General features: G+C 44.1%; 1 protein-coding gene across 3 annotated transcripts in view; it reads left to right on the top strand.

The window, feature by feature from the left end:
• Positions 1–17313, top strand: part of LOC146857210 (trophoblast glycoprotein-like) — a 91933-nt gene extending 74620 nt beyond the window's left edge. For 2 of the 3 annotated variants that reach the window (XM_085647689.1, XM_085647690.1), the window contains exon 3: positions 14575–17312. In XM_085647689.1, coding sequence (XP_085503815.1) covers positions 14575–15403 — 829 coding nt within the window. In that variant the 3' untranslated portion in view covers positions 15404–17312. Of the gene's footprint in view, positions 1–14574 lie in introns of all 3 variants that reach the window. The other variant, XM_085647691.1, reaches the window with a different exon arrangement.
• Positions 17314–19911: the final 2598 nt, after the last annotated feature.

Genomic DNA, 19911 nt, shown 5'->3' with positions numbered 1-19911 from the left:
AGCTAGTAAAGAAGAGGGTTATCCGAAGCTGCTGAAGAAGTGGAAGGAGAGGGCTCTGATGCCGAAAGAGTCATCATCAACATCAGAAAAGAACGTAAGAGACTGAATGAGAAGCACATGCAGGTAAACGTCTAAAAAGAGGAGTGCGGTTGAGCCAAAAGTTTTGGACTCTAGACCACATATGGCTGCCTAGGTGCTAAACATCTCCCTGACCAAAGGCAAGTTGAGGCAAAAAGAACCCTTGGGTCCCATACAAAGGATATCGCAGGTGTAAGAGCCTTGGAGAAGGCACTGGTGTCGAAAGATGATCGAGGTTGAGAAAAAGACAGTAAGGTGGCAGTTTAGTCAACAGCAACCGGAACTTCGATACTGAAATGGAGAGCAGTGAATACAATCACCACCGAAGAACACGCTATCGAAATCGAGGAAAAGAGCTCGAAGCAGAAATTGCCACAATCCTTCAAAAGAAGAAATATTGCCAAATTCCTGGATTTTCCCCAAATGGTCACTATTGACATGCTGCGCGAAACATTCCCTATGCTGGACATGGTGATCACAACAGGAGACCTAAAATTCTGGTGAATATTTCTTAGATATGATGGCTCGCCTTTTAAACAGTTTATTTTGTTCAGCAATGTAACATGAAAAGGGATTATTTTACTAAGGAATAATGCTTATTAAATGAGACTTAAATTGTAATATACCTAAAAGACGATTAATGTCTATGTAGTGACACATGCTTATTTTGTTTTTTGATTTGTACTATATGTTTGACACTAGGTTGATATATGATCACTTTTTTATAAAAGAAGAAAAAAGTTAATGTCCTGAAGAAGGTGGTCCTATTGCGAATTTGCCACTGAAACGCGTCGACGCCCACAATACAATTGGTGTTAAATTTGGAAGAGTCAGCATCAAGCTACAGACAGGGAACTCAGATCCATGCTCTATGCTGTCTATGTACATAGCCAAATTAACATGTAAAAGACGTAGTGGATTCTCTCTGTACATTCTCCTTTTTAGCAGTGTTTTTAGATTATTGTATTTTCAATATATATGAACTTATGTGTTTTTTAATGCTGTAATCTACTTTTTGTTTGTCATATACATTTATACAATTTTTATACTGATTAAAATATATTAATAATCTGACAAAAATAAGCAGTCGACTTATAAGTGCCTGAATCATTGATGAGTACGATATGTGTGGAATATAAGTATGATAGAATAATGAGTGTGACGTGTTAAATATAGGTCCCATCCAAAGGGAATATTTCTTTTAACTTGACAGTTATTGGGTGCTCCATCCCTTTGGAGTACATAGCCCCCTTTCCTTGATTTCGAGGTTCAGCAATGCCAAATCGTGTTCCCTCTCCTCTTTTTGCTTAACGCAGGTACTTATCCTGTGAAAGCTATACCGTCAGATTAAATATGTTTTGTTCAGAAAAGATTAACATTTTAAATCCTTAGACAACTTTGGGGTTCTCAAATTCATGTATTGTACTTTAACTGACAGGTACCTACACAATCCTATTGTCATGCCCGCAAGTTTTCTAGCTACCTTTTGTTGCTTGTTCAATCATTGGTGACCTCTCTTCTTAAACCATTGGTGACCTCTCTTCTTACACATGACTAATGATAGTGACTCTAGTTTTATTTAAAAAATAGATGGGCTCCTGGCGGTTGTGTGTCATATTAACACCTCCACCTCGCATTACATTATAATTAAAGGCCATAAACGGACACAAAAAAAATACAATCTAAACATTCGAAGCAAGAATAAAAACATCAGTAAAAATAGAAATTATGGAACAAATCCTAAAAATACAGCATTTTAGGACAATACAATTGTAAAATTAAGACTAGAAATGTTTTCTTAACTTTAAAGCAGCAATAATGTAACTGAGTACAGAAAAGCAGATTTCTCTGGTAGCTAGCAACTACAAATATCTCAGACCATCTTTGTATGAGGTAAAGTGCTTGTGCAATAAAATAGGAAATAAAAACTGGACTCTTAATGAGTGATACAGATTGCAAAATAAAATGCGCAGTTCATTGTAAAGAGACAGCATCACATGAGCAATAAGAGAAAAAGATAACCCCAGAGCCGGTCAAAGGCAAGGCAACTAGGTGATGGACCACATTTAGTCTTAGCCCTGTCAAATAAAATCTGTGCTGGGGGTTGATAAGCCAGGTTAAATACGAATCCAGACCTGAGGCATTTGATAATTGCATATAGTTAATAATAGTACCCATGCCAAGGGACCTTTATATTCCACCCTCCCCCCTATGTGAAGCACCAATTATTTTGATCCTCTCCTTTATTTGAGGGACTATTGCTTCAGAAGAATCAAAAAGAGTATTTATTGTAAAAGATATTTTTAACATAAGTCAACCACGGAGTGGTGTCCATGTTATCAAGATTCAACAATCCTCCAACACTTCCCTTCGAAAAGCCGGCCTTGGGAGTGCTCCGCATCTTTAACCAGAATATTCAAGGAGCTATCCCAACCAAATCCTCCCAAAAATAAATTCCTAGTTCTAGAAGTGAAATAAAACTTGGGGTGGTTCGGGGAACCGCTAGAAGTCTACAGAGAAATGTATGCTCTGCTACCTGCAATTTCCCTTGAGTGACAAATCCCCAGACTCCTGCACCATAAACACCAATGGATAAGCACTTGCTCCTATAGAGCTGGGTCATCTCCCTAATTGGTTTGCGGCCTAACCTTTTGGCAAATCTAAATATCATTTCACATGCTGCCCCCATCTTTTGCTTTCTCTGGTTAATTTACCCCTCCCAAGACCCACTAGCATCAAGCAGAATGCCTAAATAATTAAAATGGGATACCTTTTCTATAAGCGTCCGCCCAATGTTAAAAGGTTAAGACTTTGTACATTTGGGCCCACAGGTCTTTACAAATGATTTTTGGTGATTCACCGTAAGATTTGATTTTATCATAAAATTATTAAAACTTAAAAAAGATTCTGAAGGCAATTGCCGTTAATGCGTAGTCCACATATAAAAGTTCCAGGACTGCATGGGTACGGATTCGGGGGACATCTTTACTACATAGCTTTAAGGAAGCATCCAGGTAATTTAGGTAAAATAAAAACCGAAAGGGAGCTAAAATACATCCCTGCCTAACACCTCTAGTAACCCTTATCAATTTTGTGCATTCCCCGAGTGTGTGTACCACACTTTTGTGGTTGTGTCCTAGTGCAGACGCCTTATAAGATCCAACAAGGAGAGGTCAATGCCCACCTGATCCATTAGATCCCACATTATCGTCCTGTCCACCAGATCAAAAGTGCAGGACTGGTCCATAAATGCCATGTGAAGGGCGCCTCTCCTGGCCTTGACATACTACTGCCAGAGAAGGTTTAAATTAAGAGCCTGCTCTCTAGTCTCTAAACCGGGTAAACCATACTGGACTGGCAAAAAAGAAAGAGGTAGTCTCAGCCCAATCCTCCAGTTTACCCAGGATGACACCCAAGAATCTTTGCTGTACAATCAATTAATGATATTGGGCGGTAACATGTCTGTGAATTCCAGGCACCCTTTTTGTCAATTGGGTCTATGGTAGCCTCTCTCCAAGAATCCATTACATTTCCCTAGCTGCAGCCCTTAAAACATTAGTTAAAAGAGGGCCCAAAACTCTACATTGTGTTTAAATATGTCTATTAAGACCCCATTGGGGCCAGGGACCTTGCCACTGGCTGCACATTGGATGTCTTTAGTAACTGATGCTAAATCTATGAGGTCTGCTAACCAATCCTCGTTTACTACAGGAGAATCTGGCACAGGACCATGTCCTTGTTCATCCCCCTCATGGTCAGAGTTAAAAATGGAAGAAAAATTGGTCGACCCAATCTTGTTCATGAATGTGACACTCAATGCCAGTAGTTCGGTTGTCCCCAACGAAAGGCAGGTTTACTATTTCCCAAAAAAGGCTGTTATCTCTGAGTTGGGCAGCTTGTTCTAAATCCTCTTAGTCCTTATTTCTAACTTATTGCCTCCTATTCTCGAGAGAATACTTGTAGTTATTTATAGCTGCTCTATAAGCCTCTAGATTATGTGGAGTCTTATTTGTGACGTTTTTTAACGCCTTGAGCACAGCTGTACATTCAGGGCTAAACCATGACTTAGAAGGACGTTCTTTCCCTGGTTTACTGCTATATAAATTACTAGCCACAGTCCTGCTAATTTTAAGAAAAGTCTCCAGAATATTCTGTGAAGCCATATCCACTAAAGACAGCAAGTGAAGTAATTAGTGGCTTCAGTAATCAAATTGCTAAAAACGTGTTTGGTTAGACATTACTGCAGTTAATTTGAACACCTTTGTGGCATAGCTAACAGGTAACTTAATTGTGTCTGGTATCTCTGGGCATAGGTTAATAGCAAGGTATAAGAGGATGGGTTTATGATCACTGTAAGGGAAGAGGACAGATCTCATACTGCATGAGGTTTCCTGCAAGATCAGTTGTCAAGAACACAAAGTCTATTGTGCATCCCTTCCTATGAATGTAGGAGGAATTTTGGTTGCCTTGAACTTGAAGAGCTGATGTTAAGATTTGCTGGTATAAAACATCTCCATAAGTTGAGTGTGTGAAGTGACGGATGGCGGTCCCTGGACTTTTGTAAGCCCACAAATATAATCCCCACTATGGATGTATTTTCCTTCGATGCCTCGTCAGGGGTAGCAAGCGCTATATAAATACAATTACAATTCTACGCCTCCCTCCAGGGATTTTGAATACTGTCGAAACCTTGCAGGAAGAGAAAGACTCAGCGAAGCTAGATCCCCCCCCTTTAATGCCACAAGAAGAGGAGGACCCCAAGGTACAGAGTCTGTACCAGGACATCGAGGGGTCAGAGTGCGTTGAAGAATTGTGGCAAAACCTCAAGGCAGATTCACCCGAGGAAGCTATAGACACATCCATCGGGGCCATCGCCCCCGGATGACATTACCATGTACAACCAGCTGGCTATGAAGGCCTCAGAGAGGTGGAGAAAAGTTACAGGCATGCTTTCTACTAGAGACACTACTACTATCACAGAATAAAAGTAAAGTCCTTCCAAACCTCCTGAGTTTTCTGGACCAGGGAAGAAAGGCCTTTCAAGAGCCAGCAACCTGCAGGTCAGTGACACCCAGTGTCAAGAAAAAAAAAACCCTTCCTCCAGGGACCCAGCATACTTTCGGGGCAGTGTAGAGGCAGACTCCATCATTTTAGCCACCACCAGCAAAAGAGCTAATATATCAACCACCTCCAGTCCACCTCAGGATATAGAAAGTAAAAGAATAGAAATGGTGGGAAGAATATTCGAGAGAGGAGTGGCAACGTAGTGGCATATAGCAAACTCCAACACCCTACTTAACAGGTATGTACATCAGAACAGGGAGGAATGGTGGCACTAATGAAATAACTGCCAGAACAATTTTTTAATTTTTATTTTATTTACTTGAGTTTTATATAGCGCTGGCTAGACCCGGAGGTATCAGTGCGCTTTACATGAGGAGAGTTAATGAGGAGAGTTACATAGGTTACAAGTTACACAGGTTACAAGTTACACATTGTTACAGAAGTTACATCTATTACAAGTTACATCCGTTGGTTCATGGCGTGTAGAAGGGTGGGGGGTAATGTAAAAGGGCGACGGGGAGGGAGATTAAGCGGAGAATAGGCACAAGGATAAACAAAGCAGGCAGGGGGAGAGAGATTCTAGGGAGAGAGGAAAGGAATAGGGGAGGCAAGCAAAGAATGAAGGAGGGAAGAGGTGGGGGAGGGGGTAGGAGACGAGGCGAGGAGGAGGAGGTAACTGTGTTTGACGTCTGGCTGGGTGGGAGACGGCTCCCAGCGGTAAAGGTAACATTCCCAGTCTTCCATTCTGGGTGATTCCCTTGTCGGGGTGGACTCTCTCAGCGGGGTCGCTGAGACTCCAGGGCATAGATGCTGGATCCCTCCCCAACAAGGGGAGAGGAGTGCTTTGGTCACGGGCACACTTAGAAGAATGAAGGAGGGAAGAGGAGGGGGAGGTGGTAGAAAAACTCAGCGTGAACAGTGTCCGACTTCTGGCAGGGTAGGAGTCGATTCCCAGTGGTAAGGGGATCAATCCCAGTCCTCCACTATGTGAGACTCCCTTGTCACTGTGGACTCTCTCAGAAGGATCTCTGAGACTCCAGGGCAAAAATGCTGGATCCATCCCCAACAAGGGGAGTAGGAGTGCTTTGGACAAGGGCATACTATAGGGGGCCATTTTAGTGAGTCAGGCTGGTAGGGTTACATTGGTTACAATTTGCACATTGTTACAGAAGGTACGGCAATTCCGAGTTACATCCGTTGGTTCATGGCGTGTAGAAGGGTAAGGGGGTAATGTAAATGGGCGACGGGAAGGGAGATCGAGCGGATCATAGGCACAAGGATAAACAAAGCAGGCAGGAGGAGAGAGATTCAGAGGAGAGAGGGAAGGAATAGGGGAGGCATGCAAAGAATGAAGGAGGGAAGAGTTGGGGGAGGGAGTAGGAGACACCGTGAGGAGACGAGGAAGTCCAGTCTAGATCCGGAGGTATCAGAGCGCTTTACATGAGGATTAGGACGTGTTACAGTGTTACATCGGTTACATTACAGTTAAATCCGTTGCTGGTGCATTCAATAAACATAGAAAAACAAAATCGATGGAGGGAGGGAAAGGTTGGGAGCACGCTGCCTCACATCCCAGCGCAGTTCACCCCTTTGCATCCTGGTAAATGCAGTACAAAATTAATCCCAAACCAATTTGAAAAATAGAGAATATGTTAATAAATAATTGGAGACAAAAACAATAAAAATCCAATCAGTAGAATCTGAGATATGCAATTTCACAGATTTAGGTAAGTATAGCGCCTAAAATCACAAAGCTCCCCTCATGGTCATCTGGACGTGCTAGATCAGGGGAAAAGTCACAAGTTCAGGCGGACATTGATGGAGAGTGGCCCGGATACAGGGACCAGGTTAGTCATGCTAAAAGAGTTACCCTCTCAAAGTCAGACCCGAAGAGTGCAGTTCGCGGTGGTGGAGGCCGTGTGGACCAAGGAGAGCGCTGCTGATGTTCGTCGCTGTAGCGCCAAGAACCTGTCTGGTGTTGCTGACTGTTGTTGTTAGAGCTTCGTGCTGACTGTCACCGCTGGCTGTCGTCACTGTAGCGCAAAGTGCAGATTTCGAGTTGCCCTCATCTTTAAAACAAAACACCTTGGCTCCTCTCCGTCGGAGAGTTGTAACCCACACCAGGTACTATTGGTCATGGTGTGAGGAAGGAACCCAAGCATGCCACCTTCGAGTGGGTGAGGGTTCTTGTCCTAGAAAAAGCTTTCCTTCACATACAGCGATACTCCTCTATCTCTCTGACAAGGCATACGTTTTGCGATTAATATTGATAGAGAGCAGTACGCTAGTCGGGTTGTGAACTCCCCCTAGACCACCCCTTGTGTTTTAATATAATTTGTAAGCCTACTGGAGCAGGCATTATACTGCTGAACGGAGGACAGATTGGATTGAATCCCTCAAGTTTTAGTGAAAGTGTGGAGTTGAGCTTTATTTGAAGCCATTTGTGGATAATTTAAAGTCCACGGGAAGGGAGTTCCAAGATTTAGCAGCAAGATGAGTGAAACAGCTGCCAGAGCAGCTGTGATGTTGTGAGGGAAAGTCAGCAGATAAAGAGATGTGGAATACAAGGAAGGACCCTCATTGTGAAGTGCTTTATAGACAAGACGCAGAGATTTGAAATTATCATGTATGGCAACAGGTTAACGGTGCACGCTTTTAAAGTGGGAATGCAAGACGCAAGATGGTCATTGAGAATGGCAAGTGCTGTGGGATTTTGACCAGTTTGAATATGTAGAATGAAATGCATTTTGATAAGAGCAAAACAAGTTGAAGGTACTATCTGAGTAGCAAAGGACAACTTATGGTCGAACACAAACCAAAGCATTTTAACCAGAGTAACTGGGGAGGTCTGTGTTCCTAGTTCACAGATCAACAGGTAATTACCAGCTTTTTTGCTGTTCATTTTGAGGCACTTAATAGTCATTGACTATGCTACTGCTGGCATGCAGAAATTAAAAGCACCTTGCATAGCAGAGGAAGTAACTGAAACATTCAGGATAATCTGCATACAAATTGATATTGAAGACACAGGACTGGAATAGTGATGCAAGGGGGCAAATGTACTGTACTGGATAAACAACTTTGTTTTTTGGGATTTATCCTCACAAGCTGTGAACGTTGTTTTTATAGATACGTGGACACCCCCCCCCTCCCCCCCTCCCAAGTAAACCCACAATTACTCTGGGATTATCCTCAGCATAAATGACGGAACAGGTTTTGTAGACCCAGCACATGTTAAATGGCCAAAAGCTACCTTCATCAAGTTGTCAGAAGGACATTCCATGTGAATAAGGGTTAAAACACAAAACAGTGGAAGAACAGCAGTGGTTAGAGTGCAGGCAATGACTTTTCCAGCAATGCCCACCAAGTGATAGCAAAAAGAAGCAACTATTTTGCCAACTCCTTTGATGTACGTTTCACCTGTTTATTAATTCATCAAAAATGACACACATTTTGATCTTTGAATTCTTCCCATCTTTGATCTTCTGTAGGGGCTCTAGCTGTGGGTTTGGGACTCAGAGCTGAAGGGTGAATGGCGAAGAGCCTATAGTCTGGTTATAGTCTGCCTATAGTCTACCAGAAGAGGGTAGGCGCCCTCGCAAAAGAGGGGGAAAACATGGCCAACACATGCTTAATATCAGCACTGGATGCCGCGGACAAAAGAGCTAGGCAACTGATGACAGGATTGCCCCTAAGACGACACACTTGGCTAAGAATCTCAGGGTTAAAAAATTAGGTGCTCGCAAACATTATCAACACCCCTTTTAGCGGAGAACACCCGTTCATTAGTGCAGCACATGACATGCTGCAACAACTAAAAAAAGATAACACAGCAAAGTTGATGGGGACCACAGTTTAGAGCATGGCAGAGAAGGGGCCTATTAGAAGGCCAACATGAAGAGCAGGCTTTCAAACTGTTGCAGCGCATCACACCTGGCAAATGGGACAAACACTGGCACAACAGTGGCAATTTTAAGCACCACAGAGACAGACCTTTCATGGGAAAGCAAGAGGCAAAGGACAGCCGTCAAGATGGTGGCAACATCAAATAATTAACTCATTAAATATGGACCTCGACCCACACACAAGACCTGTGGGGGGAAGAATAGGAGACTTCCTCCAGGAGTGGAGGGAGATCACATCTGATAAATCGATTCTCAACACCATCCAACACATTAATTACATAGAACTGGGGAAAAAAAAATAATAATAAAAGAACTGGAGGCCCAAAGCGCAACATCCACATGCAGGTAGAAAAGACCTACCTTCAGAAGGAAGCCAAAGAACTGCTGCAAAAACTGGCAATACAGAAGGCACCCCTAAAAGAGAGCAATCAAGGAATCTACTCAACATGCTTCCTTATACCGACACCAGCCAAGTCACTATGACTCATGTTAGACTTACACATCTAAAACAAGTTAATAAGACCACAAAGGTTCAAAATGACAACTATACAGGAGGTTATCCCTTAACTCCAGCTAGAGGGTTGCATTGCAACTATAGACTTAAAGGATGCCTACTGTCAAGTACCTGATCCTCACGGAAACAGAATGGCTGAATGATCCCAATGCCCGCTAACCAGTGCCTCCGTAATTGGATTATTTCCTACGATTGCACCAGAAAGGGGGAAAGGGACAGAGAATAGACACTCCAGTCATGCAGGTTCTCCCTCCAACTCCTAGGAATCCTTCTCCTTTTAATGTACTGTTCCTGGATGGGAGAGGACCTAATGCACAGAGAGGATGAGAGAGAAGTAAGTATCTCCTTCACAACCTACTCGTTTTCCCCCTATAATTCTAGTTCTACTCCAACTTTTCCTACCTACTAAAGCAGGAGTCTAGCTTCTCTTCTTGCAGTACTATCTTTATGTGTGTACTCTCAGGTAGATGTGACCTAATGCACAAATAGAAGGAAAAGAGCGAGAATTACTACTGGTTCACTTCTAACCCACTATTGTTCAGTTCTAAATGGATTTGCTCTTGTCTTTTACCTGTTCGAATTGCATATTGCTTATTTACTTTTCAACTATCTCTGGTTCTAGCTTACTTCAACATGTCTAGAAACTTTAGATAACATTTATACTATAATATACATGTAGAGTCTATTTTCCTGGTTGAGTCTTTAGTGACTTGAAGTTCAACTGATGGTAGCGCTGAAATAGTTCACTCACAAGGCTTGTACAATTCCTTGGTGGATTGGAGCGCGCAAAGAGGAATAAGGGGGCGGAGAAACAGGGAAGGAAAAAATAGGGAAAGCGCAAGGGAGGTAGCTGTTGTATAAATCCAAGAATGCAGGAGAAGTTAGCGCTCTGTTAGTGAAGCGATAGAGTCACTCGGAGACTGCTTGGTATTCTTAAAATACTAAATAGCTTACTTGAGCGTAGTGCAGTTACTGGCACTGGAATACTTATCAGCGGAGAGACTGCCTTCACAGACCGGACAGTTCTGAAGCATACAGCCGTTTAGGACAAACGGAACGCCAGCGAACAATCAAGAGCTCCTTTCACAATACCGCTACTCTTTTCGTCGTTGCAGGATTATCTTTACTGTGACTTTTCTCACGCTCCGAAATATGGAGCGTCGAAGGTACGTGCGTACTGAAACTCTGGTAAATTGAAGTGCGCAGCAAACAGCGCGCGCACGTCGTTTAACGAATCAAATCTCATGAGAATTCTAACGCTGACTAAGGGTTCAGATAACTGGGTGGCCATCTTGTAGTGTACTACAGGGAGTGAACTAAATGTCTTTCCACACACTGATGAACCGAGGCCTCACCACCAGCCTCGCCTTTTTACTTTGGACCTTACTCCTTTTACACTGAAAGTTGGAAAGTGAATTTACTTGGTTCCTGACACCTACCTGCACATTCCAGTGAATCTCAGATGCAAGAAGTTCCTGCTCTTCATAATAGACAAAACACACCACCAATTCAGAGTGCTACCTTTTAACATAAAATCAGCACCCAGAGTATTTAAAAAGTGGCTGGTCGCCATGGCTGCGCACTTGAGAAGAAAGGGATTACATGCGTACCTCTACTCAGATGCTTGGATGATGAGAAAAAGTTCAGCAAACAGATGCAGAGACAGCACAAGAACAGTGAAAATGACACTCCACAGATTGGGGTTCACGATAAACATGGATTAGTCTTAACCCATTCCAGAACAGGAGAAGCTCTTTTTGAGAGCAACAATAAACACATTGCAAGCGAAGACATTCCCATGCTAGAAAAGAGTCCTACCTCCAACACAAGAGGCTCGCCGTTACCAGAAGGGTCTGTCTCAGACAGTGAACATGGTGAGGAAATTGCTTGGAATGATTGCTTACTGCATACCACTAAACATGCGAGGCTACACATGAGACCGATCCAGGCATGGGTCAAAAGCCATTGGTCACAATCAACGGTGCACTGGGACAATCTAGTGGTTGTCACACAAAAGAGTACAGGAGGAAATTAAGTGGTGGAACAGGGCCAGTATAAAGGCAGGAAGACCATTTATGACACCAGCCCCAACATTGACTATCACCATGGATGCCTCACACATGGGATGGGGAGCTCATAAGGAGAAACTCAACATCAGAGGGGGTATGGAACCCACAGTAATCACTACAGCACATAAATATATTGGCGTTGAGGGCAGTGTTCCTAGCCTTAAAAGCCTTCCACAAGCAGCAGAAGTTTCACTGCAGTTCATAAGGTACCCTCTGGCATGGAGTTCTTCTAGATTTCTCTACAGTCCGTATGGTTAAGTAGTCTGGCCAATACGGGGTGTAGTGTGGCTTTGGCTCACAGCAGTGCTCGGGGAATACTATACGCCCTCTCGAAGGGGAAGAACCTGAAGAGGCCCTGTCATACAACCTGGGTGCTGAGCCACCTCTTGAGATTCAGTTTCATACTTGGACCCTCAGCCTTCTCCGATAGCCCTATTATCCTCAAATTCTTTTGCTTGGAGCATCCTCTGTATTCTCTTCCCAGTACCCCAGAAGTAGGAGCGCTTTGTGAGTTCAAGGATTCGTTTTCACATGTCTTGCGACAAGGGTAACCCTGTTGCAGGGGTGGTTTCAACATCAATGACTCTGCCTAAAATTGTTTGCTCTAGATGAATTAAGATCAATGAACACCATATCAATCTTTAGCTCACAGGCATCACACATCTCATCAATGGCTGTTAGGATGGCACAAAACTTTCCCCATTTTGAGGGAACCTCTTTTGGATCCCCCATATCTGGTGCAAGCTGTATGTCCAGCTTCTAATAGAGGTGTGCTGACTTTGGGTGTAGTGCGTAAGGCCTCTGTGACCTCTGTTGCCAGGTCACAGAAAGGATATTCCTCCTCACAGAAGGGATAGTCCTCCTCACTGTGTCACCCTCAGCAAGTAGTTCCCAGCACCCATAGGGGTCCCCCTCTCCACAGTGCACCTTTATGAACCAGTACCCTAGTGTGTTTCCTCCAGTGCCCTATTTCGGTTGCCAAATTATGTCTGAATTTGGCGACACAATTCAGTGAGTCCTCCTACATGCAGAGGGCCATTCACATTTGTGTTGGAGTGCCTGAGGTTTTTCTACCCGCACCTTTCTAATATATGAAGTATCATGCCTGTGCTGCTAGAAAGAGTGACTGTGCTCCCTAGATATGAGGATCTGATGCTTAAAAACCTTTCAGCACCTAGCTCTCGCACTGGGCTTTTCAAAGTCTAAGTGAAGAGGAAAGGTGAGGGTATCATTCGAATTCAGAAAATCTTTAAAGTACTTTGTTCTCAAATACAATTTAGTTTCAATTATTGAACACTGACATCTGTTTCGCCCCAGGAAAAATTTCAAGTAAAGGTAAATGGTAACTATTACCCAATATAATGGTAATCGATTTATTGACCTCTAAAAACACTAAAGGTTGAGTTTGGCCCCAAGTTCGGCCGGGAATTCTCTCAGATAATAAGATGTCTGCAGCGACCATTTATCTCACAGAGCAAAGAGGTTTTAAAACGTGTCTTTCATTTTACACCTATACTAGTCTAGTTTTAGATTTGCATAAATAATACAGTTGGTATATCGCCCAAGGCTAAAGGCTGGGTCAAAATTGCCCCTGCTATCTTAATGTGACCTCCTGAGTGGACCACAATGCACTGGAATTGTAGTCCAGATTTCACATACACGCTCTAAAATATACTTTTCTCATGCCAAAATGCATATATAAGGTGTTATAATATGCAGGTGTAAATTATTCCTTTTTTTCGAGCAGTTACAAGGAATCTAAGGGCAAAAGGTATCTATGAACCTGAGAAACAATGTTATGTTGGCGTGAAAGTGTATTTTCAGCACTAACCATATCAAGATGGCATCTTCAGCTACAAATCTTCTGATCAAATCACGTACAATTGTCTGCACGAGTGGCGTTCAGTAATAGACATTTTGTTTACTAACTGTAGTGCTGCACAATTTAAAATGAATTTGCGTAAACTGAAAAATTACACTGCTCGGTATCCCATTTGAACGGATTATCGCTGAGAGGGCATTTTTTTTTCCTGTGTCGGAAGCATGTTTAGCCACTGATGTAAGTGTAAAACACTGTTTATGCTCTTGGAGTAAAACGCATAAGTATTGACTGATACGAGATAAAGCAGGGAATATATATATATATATATATATATATATATATACACACATCAGCTGTATATTGAGATATTGAGGCTAGAGTTGCCGGGGTGCAGGAGAGGCGGCTGTATTTTGAGGCTAGAGATGCTGGGGTGCAGGAGAAGCGGCTGTATATTGAGGCTGGAGATGCCGGGGGCATGACGCAGTGTATGATGGTGAATTAGAGATGTTTGGGTGCAGGCATGGCAGTGGATCTGGAGACTAGTGTTGCACGGAGATTGTAGGTGCTGAGGGTACATATGACACTAGAAGGGCAGGGATACAGGGATGCTTAGGATACTGTGTATTGAGAGGCTGTGGTTTCTGGGGCGTAGCGGGGAGACTGGCAATACATTGGTTGCCAGTGATTCTTGGGTAGGGGCAGGTTGGAGATATTGCCGGGCCAGGGGAAAAAAAAGGTATACTGTTTTTTTTCTTTTAGAAAACTGTGGATACTTGTTGATATGTGTGATGATAAGGATATGACGACGATGATGGGGGTGCTGGGAGAATACAGGCAGAGGCTGATACTGCTGTGTTTAAAACATGGCTTATGGTTGACTCTCTCCCAGCCCTTCTCATCTTACAGGACCGAACCACTTTATACAAGCTGATGCAGACCTCATGTTGTATCACTATATGATGTGATATCCTTCAGCTAAATGGTGTGGAGGTACAATGGAGTAAGTGACCCGAAGGGTGTGCCAGAAACTAGAAGGTCCACTGGTCCAAGCATGGTCCAACATGTCTGGTGATTTTAAAGTTGCATTGTTTCTCATTCTTGCTCATTATTTTGTCTTTCCAGAATCAACATTGTGGAGTCCCAGGCCTTCTCCTCACTGCCGAACCTGCGCTTCCTAGACCTCAGCAACAACCTCCTGGCTGAGATCCACCCTGACGCCTTTGGTCCAACCAACAACTCCATCCAGGAGCTAAGCTTGAACCGTGCACTCTATAACTCATCTGCCATCCAATACTTGGCTACCGCTCTATCACGAGGAGGTTTCCGGCATCTGATAACGCTAGAGCTGGCTGACAATGCAATTGTGTATCTGCCACAGGGCATGTTTGCTAGCATGAGCAGCCTGCGTCAGCTGGACCTGCGAAACAACTCCCTGGTGGGTGTCAAAAATGGCACGTTGGCCGGCCTGCAACTGGACACCCTTGACTTGACTCTGAATGCGCTTAAGACACTACGTGCTGGTGCTTTGGGGGATCTAGCTGCTCAACAGGGACTCCACCTCTACTTGAAAGAGAATCCATTTGTGTGTGACTGTGAAATCGAGGAGCTGGCTGCATGGCTCAACAGCAGCACTCAGGTGCAGGATGTGGAGCAGTTGGTTTGTGCCTACCCCGAGGACCTACGGAATGTCTCACTGGTGGCTCTGGGTGAGACCGAGCTGGACTGCCATGTCGTTGAGGATGTCCTTCACACCTCTTACGTTTTTCTTGGTGTGGTGCTGGGCATTGTAGGCCTGGTCTTCGTTTTTGTCCTCTACCTCAACCGAAAAGGTATGAAGACGTGGATCGTAAACATGAGAGATGGTTGCCATGACCTGATGGAGAGCTACCATTACCGCTATGAGATCGACTCCGACCCCAGGGTCACACGGGTCTCGACCACTGACATTTAAATGTAGCTCCTGACTAGGCAGGGGAAGAAATGATCTTTTTGCCAAGTTCATCAACTACCTGATGAGTTGCCTACGCTCTTTTCTAACACTGTTGTTAACATTGAATTCTTAAGCTCTTGGTGATACCCGACTGTGGTTCTCGGAGTGAGACGCAGAATGCTGATGCAAAGTGTTGGCAAGGTTGAACTACAAGAAGAGAATATTTAGAAGGAAGTTGGTGCTCTGGTAGGACATTGGGCAGTATGTCTTAGTATTCCCTTCATTAGGAGTTGGGCATGCCTTGGTTTGGCTCCGAGCTGCTTCTTGCCCTCTGAAAACTTGGTACAGCTTCCCAGTGGAACTGTTCTGAAATGAATGTTTTTCGTGAAAGTCCTCGACTGTTTGAGTTTGGATTCCAATCACAGATTATACTGAACAACAGAAATGCTACCTTGAAAGTGAAAGCCTCAACTCTTCTTTTGTGTAGGTGCTTTTGGGACATCTGAAACAAATGAATTGTTTTGGTAAATATAGCCCTAACTTGTACTTTCTTGACCTGGTGCCAAGCCATCCAGCTCACATATGTCCAGTGGCCAGTGTTCAGTGAGTGCAGCATTGATCACACAGCAACAATTGCCAGGTTGTGCACTTGCTATCAATCGCTGCAGCTTTTACTCACTGAGTGCCAACAAGTAGAGCCCTCAAATGCCTGACATAAACCAATACACCTCTCGTACACTTTGTATAGCAATACTGCTTTCTGTCACTCGGTGCTAAACAATAAAGCTTTCGATCTACTCTAGCCAATCAATAAGCCCTTTATTATCTAGTGCCATCCAAAACAGCCATTGTATACTTGTTGTCAGCACTACCACTCTCAATGGCATGGTACCAGCCCCTCAGTCACCTGGCACAAAATAATTCAGGTCTTGATCACCTGGTGTAAATTGATACAGTTTTCCATCACCTGTCCACCATCGGCACAGCTTACAGTAATCCTGCCACTCTATGCCAAGCAGTGTAAATTTTAATCATCGGGTGTCAGTTGGTGAGCTCTTGATAACCACTATCAACAAATACCATTTTTGATCATTTAGCACGAATCAATGCATCTCTTGATCACCTGGTGCCTACTCTTGCAGCTCTTTGTCACCTGGATCCTGTCGTTAGAGCTGTCAATCACTTGCCACCTAAGTTCGTCGATTAACTGTTGTATGCCGCAACACCTCTCCATCGGCTTGCACCTACGAATATGCCTCCCGATGTCCTGTCGTCTACCAGTAGACATGTTGACTCTTGTCAATTACCAGTACAGTTATTGAGCTCATAACACCTGCAGCACCTTTCCTACACCTGGTGTTTACAAATACAGCACTAAATTACCTGGCATCTGCAAATCGAACTGTTAGTAACTTGGCATCCATCAATATAGCTCTTGATCACCTGGCACCTTCTTGTGTTTCTGTTCGTTGCTGCCATAAAAGATGCTGAGAATGTGTTTAGCCCCAGAGAAATATGGTGCCAGTCTTTGTAAAGACCTCATCTCTTTAACCCCTTCTCCGAAAGTACTGTAAATATTTCCACTCTTAAAAGTCCCTTGTGCTTCACTGTGCACACTCTCTAGGCCACGTGTTAGGGACGCGGCAGGCTGTGGGAAGTCACAGTACCGGGCTGGTACCGAAAGACTCTAATTCTCCTGCGGGCAGGAAGTTGTGCTACCCCCTCCGGCCTTTTCTACTTGAAAGGGGACATTTTTGGGACTTGGTACAGGATTTCTATCTTTCTCTCCCGAGGCGCTGCGGAATATGAATGTTATGCAGTAAACGCTCCTACACTACTTTAGTTATTTTAGAAAGACTTTGTTATTATCTGTATGCAGTTTAATAAGGGTTTTAAATGTTTTTTCTTTCTTTGACAGTAGCATGTATAGGTGATGTGTATATCTGGTTGTTTCAAAAGAAGGTTGCATCAAAAGAAGGTACAATGCATGTGTGATGAGTACACTGAATGACTTTCCTAATTTGCTCTCTAAGGCACATTGCATACACTGAAGGAATGAACCTGTGCAGGGAGACTCGAGTGGAGCTATTACACCATGCCTCCAGCACCCATAGTCTTCCAGCCCTGCCTTCTGACTAGGCCCTATCTCACTGACCTACGTATGTAGCACACACAAGCAATCTCCCCCTGGCGGGCAGTTTTACATGCAGCACACACATGTGCATTTTGTGCCTTCCTGTCAGACAGATGTGCATGCTATGCAAACATATCTTGGGGCTGTCCCTTGGTGGCAGACAGTAATGCCTACAAAGGTTTTGCAGCATGCACCTATTTTAGATTCACATGCTGTGCTTCTTCCTACAGGTTGAGTCAGTATGATGCAGGTGAGGGTGCAGACCTACATGTAAAACAAAAAAGACCTGTAGCAGATCCCTTCACTTAAATGTAGATATCTGTGCAGCATAATCAGACATGCAGCTCCCATTGCATGCAGACAGACCAGTATGTAGTTCACACACACATGGAGAGAAACCTGCATGATGCACATACAGACATGCGTGCAGTTCTTTTACTTAGAGGCAGTCCTGTATACATCATGCACAGCCCCACGTTGTATTTCCTCTCTTAATTGCAGACATGCATCATACACAGACCTGCAGGCTGTCCTGTCATTTACACTAAAGTATTCAAAAAGTGATAGATGGAATGTTTGAATTAATCTCAGCCACTGGAAATCACTCACGCCACATCCCAGTCCATCGTTCTTTTGCACACCATGCCACCTCAGTTTGGACCCAGCCATATGCAAATCAGTCTAGACCCTGCTCTAAAAGGAACAGTCCAGCCGAATTGCTAGGCCAGGTCCTCCCTGTACTGGAACACAAGCAACCAAGGACCAGTTTTGCCTATGTAATGCTCATCAGCCAGGTATAGCTTGTTTCCAATGACCAAGTGTGCACGGAGCCCACTTTTGTGCATATCAGCCCCACAGCATTTCCACGGACATCCATGACCACGCAGGAACAAAAAAAACAACACTGCAGCAGTGGCAGCTTCTTAGCCCAATGCTATCCATTTTGGGGTAGAGGAAGAGAACAGAACCCAAAGGTCAAGCTATTCAAGCAAATGACTCCACACATTAAAAGCCCCAACACACAACACCAATGGGGACAGAATAGGGGGCTTCCTAAATGGCTGGCAGTTCGGGCTGAACTGTTCCAATAGGAGCAGGGTCAACATTGATTTGCTTTGGCTGGGTCCAAACTAAAGTGCAAAATAACGATACACTGGGATAAGGCCCAAGTAATCACCAGTGGCTGGATTATTTCAAGCATTCCATCCATCATTTTTTTGTATACTTTAGTGTACCACCTACATTAACAGGTACAAAGGCTTGCAGCACAGAGACTCTCCAAATATAGCACTATGCCCAAAGCACCCTATTGATTCAGCATCTTTCAGTGTCCTAGGCCTCTCTCCTACTATAAGAGTGGACACTGTGTAGCATCTACAGCAGAACATTGGCATGGAGTTAGAGTCTGCTATTGAGTGGGACCACAACGACCATGTGAAATGGAGAATATGTGATTGGATTCTTAGACCGATAGGCTGGACCCAAGAAGAAATGCACATTCAGGGCCTCGTTAACGAGGTTTAGGCGAAGGGCAGCACCGCAACGAATCTTGCAGTGCTGCCCTGTGTCTAAAGGGCAGGAATGCGCTCTATCTATGAGAAAAGGAGCATTCTTGTCTTTTGCCCCTGCGCTGTCGCACAATGGGCTTCCATGCGCCAACTCAGGCACCTTGGCGCCATGGGGCAAGGGTACCAGTGTTGTAGGGACGATTGTTTTTCTGCACAAAAACTATTACTAGAGGAGTTTCCTCTTTCTTAGTGTACTGCAGAATGCGGCACACATAGAAAAAAAAAGAAACAAGGAGAAATAAAGGTATTTCTCTTCGTTGTGCGTCCCTTAACGCCTTCCCTGGGGAGGCGTAGGAATCTGGTGGATTCCCTGGTTTACGAAACCTTGTAAATGTGGGATTCCATGAGTGTTGAGTGGGAACACCCACAGCAACACCCAAGGAACGCCCCTTTCACGCAGAGTACTGCTCAAAAGGGTACCATATGTTCGAGGCATATGAGCTGCAGATCACACACTGAGGATAAGATCGCCATCTGGTGTTGGGCTCGGATGATTGCAGGTTGTTGTTGTCTTCGGAGAAGCCTTTGGTCACGAGGTTGGTGACTCCTCCCCTGGACAACAGTGCGCATGGGCATCCACTCCATCGGCAGATTGTTTTTTTCCGCCATTGGGTTCGGATGAACTTTTTTCCGCTCCAGCAGAAAACTTCCAGCAATCGATTTAACTCTTTGATTTGTATTCCATCGACGTCGACATCAACTCGGACCGGTTCCGGAAGCGGCTGATGGACAGGACACCCTTCAAAAAATGCCCCCAGTGTGGAGCGAAGTTCCCCCACAGTGACCACCACGAGGTTTGCAACCTCTGCCTGTCGCCGGAACACAAC

This window comes from Triturus cristatus, chromosome 3_2, assembly GCF_964204655.1.
Source record: "Triturus cristatus chromosome 3_2, aTriCri1.1, whole genome shotgun sequence".
NCBI classification, from domain to species: domain Eukaryota; kingdom Metazoa; phylum Chordata; class Amphibia; order Caudata; family Salamandridae; genus Triturus; species Triturus cristatus.
This window is presented reverse-complemented; position numbering and strand designations above follow the sequence as displayed.